We start from the raw sequence: 15,782 nt of genomic DNA, 5'->3' as shown, positions 1-15,782 counted from the left end.
TGCAGGACAAACAGCATAAGTTTATTCTCATTTTTCCTTAAAATAAAGATACAGTAGAAGTTTTACAACTCAGTATGATTGGATGTCACTGATAATTTTAACATTTTTTAAAAAACAAATGACAACAGAAACAAAAGACTAGTACAAATTATAAAACTACTAGAGCAAAGAGAAACTACCTTTCTGATCAAAATATGTACCACAGCTCTAAACTTCCTAAGAAAACTTTCTAAGATTTCTAAGCTAAACTTTCTTAGAAAGGGGTTTGTGGAAAGCCTTTAATCTCAAGTATTTAAACTATTCCTGTACCCACTAAATGCTTTCACCAACTTGTTAATCATATGCTTCCTAAATTTAGGAACCAGTGATCAAGTGGCCTGAAACAAGTCTTGATCCTATATTTCCAGCTATAAATTATTAATATTTCAAGAAAACAATATATTTCCTAAGCACGTAAGTTTTCTAAAAACTTCAATTACCTTTTCTGGCTCAGTACCTGACTGAAATGTTCAAATATTCATATTGCACACAAAAAAATTTGAGCAGCATACTATATGAGTGTGAGAAGCTGATGAAAAATAAGATTGAGGAAAATCCCTAAGTTGTGTCCCATTTAACATGATTTAAATATATAGTTTCTATATCTTTAATTAATATCAAGTAAAAAGGTAATCTTTAGAACAACACAGAAATACAAATGCATTAGCGTTTTACAAAATATATTCAACCCCTTATACGTGCAACAATCTTTTAGTCTTGGAGCTGCCATACAAGGGAGCTAGTTTCTTCTCCTTCATATGAAAGCAGGAAGTCATGTGTACAAAGTTATTTATATGAGAAGAATAAAGATCCACATTCCTTTTCTTTGTCCTTGACAAATATTTATGGAATGTTGGAAATGATGAAAAAACAATTCCAATGTTATGAAGTCCAAAGACTTGGAATGAAAAAACTCGTAGTGGCACGCTGAGCTACATGGAATGACAATCATCTTCTAGAAACTAGGGTTGCGTTCTCTATCGTGTTTAGAGGCTACCACAGAACTGGGTGGAAAGCCCATGAATGCTGTGCCACCTCTGGTCAAACAATCAGAGCACGCAAATGTCAATGCCATCTCAAGAGTCCCAACCAACTCCCTGATAAAATAACAGGCAACACTTACCGGCTACCAGCCTAACAGGCTACTTTCCCAAACTGCTGAAGCAGATAAAAGTTCAAGGGGTTCAGGATAAGTCCACTGGCCCCTCACAGGGCTGTGTGCTCCTAAACTCATCACCAGGCCTCAGGGAAAAGGACCACTGGCTCTAACTTCCACAAAACAAATTAAAAACAAAAACTGCCTGCCAGGGAGATAAAGTTAAAGCCTCATTTTAAAACTTGTAACTAGCAGATGAAAAATTTAAGTTCTCCATAAAAGAATTCTTATAACCTTTAGCATATTAAATACTGCTCTCGGGCTTCCGTGGTGGCACAGTGGTTAAGAATCAGCCTGCCAATGCAGGGGACATGGGTTTGAGCCCTGGTCCGGGAAGATCCCACGTGCCGCAGGGCAACTAAGCCCGTGCGCCACAACTACTGAGCCTGCGCTCTAGAGCCTGCGAGCCACAACTACTCAGCCCACATGCCACAACTACTGAAGCCCGTGCTCCTAGAGCCCATGCTCCACAACAAGAGAAGCCACCACAATGAGAAGCCCGCGCACCGCAATGAAGAGTAGCCCCCGCACGCCGCAACTAGAGAAAGCCTGCGCGCAGCTACAAAGACCCAACACAGCCAAAAATAAATAAATTTATACCAAAAGAAAAAAAAAATACTGCTCTCAAAGTACTTTCATTCAGATTTTAAAGGACCTTGTCTCTCGGCTTTGCAACTTCTCACCTCTCCCTTCCTAATTTGTTTTCTCCTTGCCTTTCTAAGTGAATTATTCTAAAAAAAAAAAAAACAAAAAAAAAACAAGCTTAATATAGGACTTGGAAAGCAAGATAAGGTTGAGGAAATCACGTCATATGCTCTGGTTTGCTGCCCAAAGATATAGCTGCTGCGTTTCTTAAAGCAAAAAGTAGAAGAGAACTGTATTTTAGGGCCTGGGGGCTAGTAAATCACTAACAGATTTGGGGATAGACTATTCATACTGGCTATGTGAGCCAAATGCAGATGCAAAATAACCCTAAGCCATACTGTGACAGGCAAATTTTCCTATTCACTTAACTCAGGACACTTGGGCCAGCTTTAACCCTCTTTCCTTTACCTATGTCATCGTCATTACAGTGCCTAGTAGGAATTAAAGCACACCAGGGACTTTTTCCAAACACTTTTTTTTTAAGTCACCTGGCAGCAGCGAGGTCTCCACCAAGCTATGGATGCAGTCTGTGTTGCCTGGCACACTCTGAAAAAGCCTGGTTGACCCGAGCTCCCTCGGGCCTCTATAAACGCACTCAGTTCTCAGGCAAAAACACTGTGGCCAAGCAAAGCACACACCTTTTCCAGGGACTTGTCCGAAGACAGCCACACCAGTGTTGGCTCCTATTGCTCACAGAGCCAGTGGCTGCAGGAGGCTACTGCTTCCGGGCTGGATGCTGGGCTGGAGCCCGGAACCCAAACTTGAAGCACGTAGGCTCCCGGGACCAGGGGCCAGGCTTCCTGCCTGCAACTGTGCTGGCTGCCCCAGGGCCCCCCACCAACAGTGCAATAGCCTGCAGTCCCTGAAGACGCCCATACCTTCTAGAACCTGAAGGAAATAGAGTTATGGTTTTTTGACCGTTTCTATGACAAAAGTTCTATCTTCTGAAATACTCACTTTATGTTGAAAGCCAGTTAAAAATGACCACTGTTAAAATAAGAGTTGAACTCTTAATCAGAAACATGAATAGAAAGTTCCATTAAGGCGTATATAAAATAGGGAGTGATACTAAAGCAAAGTTAAATCTTATGGAACTTGTTTTATTTCAGTGGGATTCCAAAGTGGACTGGACTTCTTTGAATAGTGAGAGATGAGAATTCACCCCAATCATACAAGCCATACAAACGAAAGGAGGAACCAGCAGCGTGCTGGCTGACCGCTCACGGCACTTTTAGCGCCGTGAACAGCCCCGCAGTCGAGAGTAGCAACTGCGCACCGATGCGCTATCACACTCTACCCAACAATGCGGTCTCACCAAACAATAAGGTGTTAGTCTCAGTGCAACTTTAAAGTACCTTTTAAAAGTTTTGCTTGGTACTACTTTCTTCTCTTCAAATAGTATTTCCTGAGAAAGCTAACTTTCCTAGCAGAAGTGGAATTAATAGAGTTCTCACAATAAGCCCTTTACCTTGAGTTATTATACTCAAAGGGAAGTACGCTTTTAGGCGTGCAGGACCTGTGTTAAAACACAAATTGGAAAATTTAGGGATATTTAGATTATGTCCCTATGTTTCATTTCACATGCCCTAGTAGTGTTTCTTACACAAACATTTCTTAAAGGATAAATCAAATATAATCAAGCGTCCTCCCTAATTAGGTCCCCGATTTTCTCTATACTCTTCATATCAAATGTAGATTATACTCATGATGTATTTTCCAAGTATCCTTTGTTACTGAAAAAGCAGTCTGTCGCCTGTAAGTACTCCCTGAGAACACCCATCCAAAGTCCCCTTGAAAAGCAAATGAGAGCTGAGCCTGGCAGCCACATGAGGTCTAGTTGTGTAAAAATCTTCAGTAGCGAGCACACCTGTGTCTAAAATGAACCCAGGTGTCCTTCATGAAACATGACTGATGTCATGGCTGTAGTTTTCTTCTCTTGCTTTTCTAAATGTGAGCCAAGATGAGATTTCTATTTAATATTTACAGATCATCTTGCTTTTCTTTCATAAATACTTTTGGAAGGGGGTAGAGATTGATTACATGAGGATTTTCTATCAGGGAAGTAGGAAGGCCAAGCGCCCTGAAAAGCTTTACGAAGATTAAGACAAAGAAAAAACCTGTAAGTCTGTAAACACCCAATGGAAAACTGTTCAAAAGAAGAAATAGAAGGCACAAACTCTGGGTTAAAAAATGCATGTAAAGATTGCAACATTACTACAGTCAATAGAACTAACACCTAGATCTTTAAAAGTCTTGCCCTAAATACACACTCAGTTAAACTGCTTGAACACCGCTATAACCGTCACCATGCTATTTCTTTGCACATCTACTTGAACAATTAGGAAAAGGAAGAAAGCACAGTGACACTCCTTGATACCTCAAAGCAAGTGCTTAGGATTGGGAATGAATAAATTAAAAGCACAAAACAAAACACTCCATCCTCAGAACTACCACCTCAGACTTCCACGGTTTCTAGGAGGAAGTGAAGTGATAAATGTGTTTTGTGGGTAGAAAACCAACAAACAAAAAATCCTCATATAACTCAGCAAGATAATAATGAAGGGCTGGATTATAGGGCCCCTTACTGTTAAATGTAAGCACATTTTAGGGCCCATTTTAGAGAAATTAAAATAGTAATATAACTTAATCTTAGCACATATGAATATCCATCTGGATATTCAAACAGCAACAACAGAACAAAATCTACACCAAGTAAAAACTTTTCTAAAGTAAACAAATGTATAATATCAGGACTCAAAATTCATTAGAACGTTCACTGTGTTTTAATCAGGCTCAGACTGAAATAAAAGTAGTCAATTTAAACCCCAACCTGGGAAGCCGTCCCTGCTACGGTTGTGGTTTCGTCTTTTCAGCATCCCGTGACATTCATTTACACAGAGGGCAACCGTCCATGTAAACAGTTCGACCTATCGGTCCCTGCTGTGGACCTGTGGTCGATGAAGAGGAACAGTCTGGGAGCAGCAGACAGACAGGGGACGCTTAAACCTAAGAAAGCGACAGCAGCTTCTGGGTGGCTTGCTCCACTCAGGGTTTCCCGTCAGGCAGCTCAGTGAGACTCTGTGGAGTGGAACTGGTGAAAGTAGAAAGCCATGAAGACATGGCTGTCTTTGCACTGGAAAAAGCTCCTCCAACTGACTGGCCTGAATGGGAAGAAGGGGAAAAACAAAAGGAAAAATGTCTTCACTTTTGTTAAGAGACACTGAAAAACCAATGTTAATTAATAAATGTTAATTAACTGCAACCGACATGCTAATAGTTACTAAAATACCATTTACACTTCTAGTTTCAAAATAATCCCTTACCATGGGAATGTCTAAGAGGAACTTGGATAATGCCCGGGTGTAAGACCCTGCTCTCCTAAGCATTTTGAAAATCTTGAGCAAACTCTTTCCTTAATACCCACTGTGCCAGGCCAGTGGTTCTCGGCACTGGCTGTGCAGCAGAATGACTTGGAGAGCTGAAAAAGTCCTATGAGCTCTCTGTACCCTAAATCCAAGTTGATAACTAAAAACCACCTGCAGGGAAGAATTGTTAGGCTGCTTAGGGAAATTTGTTTTTGTCATCTAAAACGATGTTGCATCAAATGAAGACACACAGAGCTCTATCTGCCTGAGGTCTGTTCTGTTTTCAAGAGCGTTATCTCAAAAGCTGGTGTTAAAGTGAAATTATTTAAGTTGAATCATACATATTCACTATTCTTGAAGAAGGGAGTGTGGAAGAAGAGAATAGGCCTTAGAATTTAAATATCAGCAGCATCACTAAAAATTAACTAACAACTGACATCATATAACTATGATGTAGAATTTTCCTACTTTTCCATAGTGATGGGGCTATGTGCCTTGTGTTTCTCTTCTAAGACGAGTGTGTGGAGTAGTTCTCTCACCCTGTCTACCTCTGGATATACAGGACGTTAGCGCTACGAGGACCCCTGCATAGAGATCACTTAGTTCTGGGGCTTTTGAGTTGTGTTCAGTAAGGGTTAGCCAGGCTCTCTCAGGAGCTAAGAAAGGAGACAGGTCCTATTTTCAATACTGATATGACAAAGCAAACGTAGCCAAATGTAAGTAATCAGTGAATCTGAGATAACTGGGAGTTCCTTGTACACTGTTGCACAATTTAAGTTTGAAATAATATAAAAATAAAAAGCTAAAAATATAGAAAAGAGGGAACAAGAAGTTTCTTTAGAAAGGATATGGAATAATCTTCAAAACATTTTAAGTGAAAAAAGGTACAGAAGGGTGTGTACAACAGCATGCTACCATTTGTCTGGCTTTAGTATCAGGGTAATACTAGGCTCAGTAAATGAGTTGGGGAGTATTACCTCAACCATTACTTTCTGAAAGAGTTGGTATAACAATAGCATTATTCCTTAAATGTTTGATAAAATTCATAAGTGAAGTCATCTGTGCTTAGATTATATTTAAAACCTAGTGGCAAGCTTTTAAATTTTAATTCAACTTATTTAATAGATATAGGGCTATTCAGATTTTCTACTTCTTTATTGCATTGGTTTTGGCGATTTGAGTTTTTCAAGGAAATTGTAGATTTTACCTAAGTTGTTGAAAAATTGACATAAAATTATTCACAATATTCTTATTATCCTTTTAATTTCTGTAAGATCTATAGTGGTGTCCCCTCTTTCATGCCCAATACTGGTAATTTTATCTTCTTTTTCTCTTTATTAGTCTAAAAGGTTTCACTAATGTTGTTGATTTTTTCATAAAAACAACTGTTGGTTTCACTGACCTTCTTTATTGTGTGATACTACCTTAAAAGACGGCAGCTCCTAATGCCTACTTTATTATTATGGCTTTTTACTATTTATAAAGAACTGTGGGCTGGGACTTCCCTGGTGGCACAGTGGTTGGGAATCCGCCTGCCAATGCAGGGGACACGGGTTCGAGCCCTGGTCTGGGGAAGATCCCACATGCCGCGGAGCAACTAAGCCTGTGTGCCACAACTACTGAGCCTGCACTCTAGAGCCCAGGAGCCACAACTACTGAGCCCGTGTGCCTAGAGCCCAAGAGCCACAGCTACTGAGCATGCGCTCTAGAGCCCGTGCTCCACAACAAGAAGCCACCGCAATGAGAAGCCCGCGCACTGCAACGAAGAGTAGCCCCTGCTGGCCGCAGCTAGAGAAAGCCCGTGCGCAGCCAAAAATAAATAAATAAATAAATTAAAAAAAAAAAAAAAGAACTGTGGGCAACTCAGGGAATGGAGGGAAAACTCCAGAGAAGATTGAATCCTGGTAACAGAACAGATAGGACAAAATTTGCTAAACTTGGTTTGACATTATCTAGTGCCACAAGAATTGTTTTAATGAATAAGACCAAAATTTAAAACAAAAACTTCTGTATTTGACCATCTTGCATTATTATGTGATACACAGATCTCTACAACTTTATGTTTTTATCAATGACATATTGAGCATAGAGAAGAGATGTGTTATGATTCCAATCTGTTCCTGCCTAAGACATCCTTACCAACAGCTTTTCCTGTTTGCACAACATTCCGACTCGTTGTGACCATGACGTTTCCAAGTTTTTTGCCACGTTCACTGTTTTGAACAGAACTGAGCAAAGGAGAGAAATGTTAAGTACAATATTAAAAAATCCCTCAGGTATACATTCACCACTCCATAACCACCCCTCAAATCAGTACTGAGGAAAGAAGCTAAATAATTCATTATTTGTTATGCATCAATTAATTTACTAACATTTTAAGCATGTGAATTTTCAGAAAACACTAAAAGAATATGCAGATGAGCCAAAAAGCGGTAAGGGCATAAGGATGTATGCTTAACTCTCCCTAGAGTCACAATATGCTAAAGTAACTTCACCAGAATAAAAATGGCAAATCCGGCTATTAGTTCACACCATTCTCCATGAAACAGCAGTGTTTTCACTTTCAAACATACACACTGCTGAGCTAGAGAATGTTATGCACATATTTGGTTACTATTTGAAGCACAAGTCTGTGAAGTAGAGAAAAACAATTCCCAATTAGCAATGAAACACATGGCATAAATTCAGACGTAAGAATGTTCCTAGTATTTTCCCTAAATACTCACTGTGAGAATCTTAACTTCATGTCTGACACTGAATACTGGCCTTGGAAAGGATGGCTGTAAAACAAAGTTTGAGTTTAGACTATGCGTATTTCACAAATAAAGCTGCAACACAGTTATCACACGGAAGAATCAGGAAACCTCGCAGGGGTGACTCAGCTGGGTGGCAGTGCTCCAAATGCGATATAGGAAACAGGGCTTTGATCACAGCTCTCCACTTAGTTACGTAAGTCCCTCTGAGCTTATGTCCTCGCTTGTAAAATAGGTGTGCTTTTTTTCTTGGGTGGGGATGGTTTGTGTTAGTGCTGCCCTAATGTTCTGATTTACCTGGTCTGGGGTGGGGCCCAAGCACCGACATTTTAAAATCAGGCAATCTGATCAACTTTACACTATTAAACAAGGCGTCAATAAATATTCAAATTCTTATCTCATACACAGGGGTCTCTCTGTCAATGCCTAACAAAGAAAGTGACCCTAGTGAAATTTGTAGCCACTTACTGAAATATCAAAATGCTATTTACGGCTTTTCAAATGACAACAAATTGATATATTGGCCATATTAAGCATATGTTAACAACCCCTCTTTTTCTGGATTTCTGAATGACCGGTTGGAAAGAATAGAGAGATTAGTTCATCATTTTCTATTCCTGCAAACGCTGTGCTTAAAGGATGAAACATGCCTGCTGCTTTTAAGGGAAGTCAGAGGGCTACCTTCTCCGATCTTTAGGAGTTGAAGAAAGGGGGTTTCATAGATCTCAAACCTTACATTTAGTTTTGAATATTTCTAAATTATACCCCCTGGTGACAGCTGAAGACTATCATTTCTTGTTTTGAATTTGGTGAAAATATTGAAAATCTGCTGATGGTCATATCTGCATAATTTCCCTACCTTTTTTTTTTCTGGTCCTTTTCTTCAGCTTTCTCCTCAATCTAAGTAACCGCCATTTATTTACATATTTTTAAAAGTATTGTTTTTACATTCCTTTAAAACGCATTCCAACTAATCCTCATATGGACCTGCAACACAGTCTGTCGAGCTGCTTCAAGTTAAAGGCACTACAGCAGACGCAGGGGCTGAGTAAAGATCTGAACAGGCTAAAGGTCAGAGTACCGGGGAGGAGACCAAACCGTGAACGGTCACTCCCCCAGCACTGCCACAAGGAGCGCCGCCAGGCAAACAAACTCACATCTGTTTCCCCTCATTACTCTTTAGGACACAGACCTGTGGTTAGTGAGGGAGAAAACACTGAACTCTTAGTCCTTTCATTTAATACTATTAGAACGCTTGTGCCTTTTAATTCTCTATGTTTTTACCACACCCAAATGGCAACATAGGTTTCTGCTACAGCCCAGTATGAGGATTAAATTCCCCCAAATCGGTCCTGAACCTACTCATTGTTCTTGATAGGTACAAAGCATTGGCAGACATGTTCTCCCAAACCCTGCTTCCTTACAGATGCTTCTGCAAGTTACTATGACATAATTCTTGGTTTTTGCGTTTGTAGCACCACTTAAATCACATCCCCCAATTGAGCTAAGTTTACCCTAGTTCCCAAATAATATGGTAATCAATACTAAGTTGATTTTTGTCAGATTCTCACCGAGAAGTAAAGTTTAAAATACAAATGAAAACAAACGTTCAGCGAATACTTGTATTGTAAATAAAAAATTAAATTTTTTAATTTAGAAAAGAAGTTCCCAAGATGTATGCATTATATTAATTGATCTCCTTAGACACTACTCTGCCATTCACACAGTATTATTTCTTAATGGCCCCACTCCCCAGCATGTTTAAATGTCTTTTACACGGGATAAAGTCTTTGCCCAGCAGTCGACACTGTGACAGGTATTAAATTTTGTTGGATCTTAGAATCTGACGTGGAAACTGCATCAGATTTGACTGCAAATCTAGGAGTTCAAATATTAACTTTACTTGTTCACACTTCATATTTTAAAATAACCTCTCAGTTTTAACCAGTGCTATTTCCCTCAAGGCTTCTGTCTCGCTTGACCATTCTGCTGAGGCACAGATCCAGGGAAAGGGAGGGAAGAACCATGAGGTAGCAGCATCCTCACAGGCCAGGACTTCGTCTCCAAATCACGCTGGAAGCTGGGAGAAATGTTAGTGCTTCCAAAATGCCTTGTGCTTTGTGGGTAAGAAGTGTGAATAGGGAAGCAGTTTTCAGCTGCTTCTCTGTACTTGGGAGCCTTTTTATAAAAATCTACTCAGGGAGATTCTTGAAGATATTCACAATATCATCAGAGTTAAGATACGATTTTCTTTATGTTGGGCCACACTTACTAAGTGAACCACCTCTATCAACCTTCAGAGGATGTGCTTACTTCGGATTTATTTCTGCAAGTGCTGGATGCTTGTTGCTGTTCCAGACCCTGTAGTTGTGAGTGTTCTTCCATGCTGTAACAAAGGTCGTCCCATAGTCTGATAAGATCTTTTCATTATCTGTCAAGTAAATATTTGAAAGTTGAGCTGGACTGTAGCCAGTCAGGGATGTAAAGATTAATAACCTAAACCAGTAAAGAAATGGCTTTAGCCTCCCTGTCCCCCTGCTTTCTTGGGGAGACAGCCTACCAGATGTCAGGAATCTTGGGTCTAATTCCAGAAATCCTGTTAAGAAGCGATGTGGCCTTTGGTAAGTCACTTACTCACTTAGAATTTCATTTTTCTTACTAGAAAATAAGGGGGTTGAGCCAAATATTTTCTAAGGTTCCTTAAAACTCCAAAATATTTCCAAGTTCTCCTTACCAAGGTAAGGAGGCATCGTATTATTTATTAAAATCTATAGGCTCGACAGTGGGTTAAACATACTGATGTATACACGTGGAGCAGGCAATTAGGGTATCTTTTCATCTTTTCACAAATGCCATTTTGCTAAGAAAGGCAATTAGAAAGAATACATTAATTGGTTCTTTTTAGACACTATTTACTTTTCTTTGCCTCACTATTCAGTGAAACTTACTCTTGAGTTTCCATACATTTCGCCGCAGTCAAAATACTTAAAATAACAAGGGGATTTTCATATATTTAATGCTTAAAACTTTTTGGCTTTATCACCATCGAGGGGAAGCTTCAATGCGGAGCGTTTCTTCTACTTGGAAGAATAGAAAAGGTTTCGAGGACTGATTCAAATGGCTATTGCTTCCTATGTTAACTTCAAGTTGCTTGCTTTGAGGGTGAAACGTGACTTTTTTTGCTGGGAGAGGAAGAGAAGGACTAACACGGTTCTGTATGCAGCATAAGGAAGTTCTTTTAAGAACTTACTCCTCAAACAGCTCACTGGTCTGAATTTCCGTTAAGAGCTTGGGCCTGAGCCAGACTTCTTGGGCTGAAGTCCCAGCTCAGCCTCTTACCAGGTGGAAGAGCAAGCTATTTAACCTCTCTATGCCTCACTTTCTCGTCTGTAAAATGAGGATGACACAGTATCTACCTCTAGGATTGCTGGGAAGATGAAATGAGTTAGCAGATGTTAAGTGTTCAAAAAAGGGGGTGCTGCATATGTTACACGTTCCCCCCAAAAGTTAGCTACTATGTATTATTCAGTGCTCACAGCTACCGGGGCAAATATTTTTAAGAAGTAAATTAATTACTCAGGAAGCTACATGGTTGGTGGAGACTTGGGTTTTCTTACTAGATAAACTGAATGATTCTGGGTTAGAGGATTTAATTTTGGGGTCTCAGCTGCTACAACTATAGAAGAGACAGACATAAAAAAAAAAATCCCACTAGCAAATAAGGAGTCACTCCATTAGCTTTCCTAACGAATGAAGAAGATGCCCGAAGCCTAGGTTTAAAACTATATATACTACGTGAAGAACTAACCTGGAAGGTGGCAGTGGTGAGGTTGATTTAAAAATACTAACACAACAATGTGAAGGCACTTAATGTCACTGTGGAATGATACACTCATAAATGGTTATGATGGTAAATTTTAGGTTATGTGGATTCCACTACATTTTTTTAAAAAGCAACTGCAAAATAGTTGGATAACTGAAAAGAAGGAAAAACAAAAGCTCTATACTCTTTTAACACCACCACCACTAAAGCTACTGAATGTATGCTAAGTGTCCAGGGTGGTAGGTGTCCATGGTGTGAGAGCTCATTGCAGAGCTTCATTTTCTCCTTGTATATATTCTTTTCTATGGGGAATGAGATAATTTTAACTCAGGAGTGCTTCTATGTTTGCCTGTTCCATTTTAACCACTTAATAGGGATAAAATTTCTCAGAATGGGGGATAAATGTGAAGGTCTAATCACTCAGAATGTGATTTTCAATGATTTCTATTTTTTATATTTCTCTTTTCACCCATTATATATCTTAACATGTAAGCAGTGTTTATAAATAGCACTCAAATACTGATATATCCTTCCATATGGTGGAATACTAAGGGGCCATGTAAAAAGTGATGAAGATCTGCACTTACTCTCTTGATAATATGTTTATGTTTCTATTATAAAGAAAAACTAAGTTATAAAAAACATGAAAAATGGGATCCATGTTTGTAAAAGGACTACCACAAATACCACAAAACTAAAATCCAAAACACAGGCTTAGAAAAAGGTCTAGAAGGATATAAAGTACTCAAAATGCAAAGAGTAGTTAAGTCTGTATAAGGGAGTGACAGGTAATTTATCATAAACTTGTTTCTTATGAAATTCAAAACACCATAAGAGTTACAAAATGAGATAGAGGCTGTGAGCTCCTTACCTAACTGCAGTGTGGCGGCCAGCAGTGCATGGATGTAGACCGCAAACTGGGCTCGAATCCATTCGTCGCCTCCCTCCCAGCCCGTGCCATCCAGGAAGACATCATCCCGGTTCTCGGTCACATGCCTCACTAGGTAATCTGAGAACCTCAGGTCTGCAGTGGTTGGGTTAAGCAGCTTCCTGAGTTCTGGATCATGGATCTGGATCAGAGCTTCTTCTACCTAGAGGGTACCCAGGTATAAGTCAGAGTCTGGGCATTCACGCAGATATCCATGCCACACTTTAAAGAGTAACTACTGGGGAGTTGGAGCTGGAAATAAAAAATATGAATAACAGCATTCTCAAAAGGTGAGCCTAAGAAAGAGACAGGTTTTTTACAGTGAAGTTTTTTTTTTCTTTCACTATTTTAAAAATGCTCATTTTCTGTTCTTAGAAAATATATGCATAAATATTTAATCTTGAATTATAAAAGTAATTCATGTTGACTAAATATTTTGGAAAATATAGAAATGTATAGTTAAAATCACCTTTATCATACAAACAGAAATGAATACAATTAAATATAATTCCTAAAAATTTTTCCTTTGATTGCACAGATACTTTGGAATATTTTTATTATGTAATACTTGATACAGAAAGAAATATATGTAACTTACAGGTTAGTTTTAAAGTATAATAATAAAACAAATACCCATGAACTTGCCAACCAACTTCAGAGCTAGAATGTAACCAATAATGTTGAGAAAACTCTGTGGTCCTCCCATCTGTATCCTCCTGCCTTGGAAAGTATATGTATTTTTCTCCCTCAAAATTGGGATACATATAGCTATGAATCCCAGATTTTTCATTTATTGTATTATAAACGTTTTCCCAGGAAGCACATTCTGGTACTTTCTGTTAGAAACTACAAAAACCTTAGGGTGGCCGAAATCACCCTCACACATTTGTAAAAATTAATTGTAAAATTGAACAAATTATTTAAATTTCTTATATATTAATAAGATGTCAAATATTTATCTCTAGTTCCTTCCTCTTGATATCAGGGCATATTAAACAAGCTAGAAGTATTTAAAATATTTATACGATAAACACATTTTAATTGTGAGACTGTAGTAGGACCAGATTGCCTAGGTAGGCATCCTGGCTCATCCAGTTAGTAGCTGTCTGATCTCTCTGTTCCTTAGCTTGTGCAGGTGTAATACAGACAGTAACAATGCCTATTTCAAAGGTTGTTATGAAAACCAGACCAGTTCATATACCTAAGGCGCTTAGGATGCCTGGCAAAGGAAGCAATTATTACCACGATTAGTATTATTACTATGTCCCAAATTCCAGTGAAGAAAGAAAGAATCAGAAAGAGAAAAACAAATACCGTATGCTAACACATATATATGGAATCTAAAGAAAAAAAAAAAGATTCTGAAGAACCTAGGGGCAGGACAGGAATAAAGACACAGACGTAGAGAATGGACCTGAGGACATGGGGAGGGGGAAGGGTAAGCTGGGACGAAGTGAGAGAGTGGCATGGACACATATACACTACCAAATGTAAAATAGAGAGCTAATGGGAAGCAGCCGCATAGCACGGGGAGATCAGCTCCGGGGAGATCAGCTCGGTGCTTTGTGACCACCTAGAGGGGTGGGATAGGGAGGGTGGGAGGGAGACAGAAGAGGGAGGGGATATGGGGACGTATGTATATGTATAGCTGATTCACTTTGTTATAAAGCAGAAACTAACACACCACTGTAAAGCAATTACACTCCAATAAAGATGTTAAAAAAAAAAGAAAAACAAAAAGAAAGAAGGAAAACAGACCAGCGGTGTCAAGGACCCACACTCATATGTAAACCTACTTCCACAATGGCATCACTGAGGTGTTTCTGTTGTCGAAAAAGGATGTTAGTAGCTCCAGCAACAAATCCTCGAATGGTGACATCAGAGAGAAGATGATGCTGCTGCAACGCCATATAAGGCAAACACAGATACCCCTATGAATTACAAGAGTAACAGAAAATATTAGAAAAGTAATGGAACAGCCACGTCTCTCCTCAAGCCTAGAGAGCTAATAGTAGGAAAAAAAACTCCCCATCTTTCCCCAACCCCACACCATTCCTAACACAGCTGATCTTTGACTCAACACAATAATATTCCAAAAATAACAACCATAGGTCCTGACTGTATTAAGGCCAGTTAATTGCTAAGCTTCTCCATGAATGGTCAATCTTGGCAAAGTGGTCTACCATGAAGGTTGTCTTACTTGACCACTTGTTCCTCAGCTCAACTTGAAAGCCTCCACTGTAACTAACAAACTGAATTTTTTTTCATTTAGGAAATGAAGTATTAAGCCCATTAAAAAGTATGTTGGGGCTTCCCTGGTGGCGCAGTGGTTGAGAATCCGCCTGCCAATGCAGGGGACACGGGTTCGAGCCCTGGTCTGGGAAGATCCCATGTGCCGTGGAGCAGCTGGACCCATGAGACACTACTACTGAGCCTGCGCGTCTGGAGCCTGTGCTCTGCAACAAGAGAGGCCGCGACAGTGAGAGGCCCGTGCACCGCGATGAAGAGTGGCCCCCGCTTGCCACAACTAGAGAAAGCCCTTGCACAGAAACGAAGACCCAACACAGCCATAAATAAATAAATACTTAAAAAAAAAAGTATGTTGTTTAGTAGAAAGCTGTTTGTTCTTCCAGTAAAATTTTAAAACACATGCATTTGCACATAACCAGCAAAGTACTATTATAAGAATAGCAAACACTGCATAGCAATTATTTTATTGTCCTATTGTTTAAAATTATGCAACAGTATTTTAAGACACTTGCTACTAAATGTTTAAAGCACAAATGACAGTGGCAGTAGTGTATTTAATTAATTTCCATTTGAATTGCATTTGAAAATACCATTGCCCTGAAAATTATACTTTAACCACCAAGCCACAGCAGGGAGTTAAGTGTACAGAAAGCAGCCTATATCCTGAAAATAAAGGTGTTAGCACTAGAGTGATGCACTGAAGGAGGAAATGGAATTTCTGCTGAAAGATTCTATATCAAGATAGATTTCCAACTAGTGGCACAATTTGCATGTGAAGGCAGGAGGGAGGACTTGTTGAAACCCTGAATTTGTTTCAATCAAG

General features: G+C 39.3%; 1 protein-coding gene across 3 annotated transcripts in view; it reads right to left on the bottom strand.

Moving 5' to 3' along the window:
- AVL9 (AVL9 cell migration associated) overlaps window positions 1-15,782 on the bottom strand; it is a 68,754-nt gene continuing 52,972 nt past the window's right edge. For 2 of the 3 annotated variants that reach the window (XM_082399455.1, XM_082399454.1), the window contains 6 exons: window positions 14,506-14,640; window positions 12,653-12,872; window positions 10,272-10,389; window positions 7,932-7,985; window positions 7,345-7,433; window positions 1-5,001 (listed from right to left, as the gene is read on the bottom strand). In XM_082399455.1, the coding sequence (XP_082255581.1) occupies window positions 4,886-5,001; window positions 7,345-7,433; window positions 7,932-7,985; window positions 10,272-10,389; window positions 12,653-12,872; window positions 14,506-14,640 (732 nt within the window). In that variant the 3' untranslated portion in view covers window positions 1-4,885. The remainder of the gene's footprint in view (window positions 5,002-7,344; window positions 7,434-7,931; window positions 7,986-10,271; window positions 10,390-12,652; window positions 12,873-14,505; window positions 14,641-15,782) is intronic. The other variant, XR_014246790.1, reaches the window with a different exon arrangement.

The sequence above is a fragment of the Balaenoptera borealis genome (genome assembly GCF_965194805.1).
Source record: "Balaenoptera borealis genome assembly, chromosome: 7".
Taxonomy (NCBI): domain Eukaryota; kingdom Metazoa; phylum Chordata; class Mammalia; order Artiodactyla; family Balaenopteridae; genus Balaenoptera; species Balaenoptera borealis.
The sequence above is the reverse complement of the archived record's forward strand: the minus strand, read 5'-3'. Positions and strand labels throughout refer to the sequence as shown.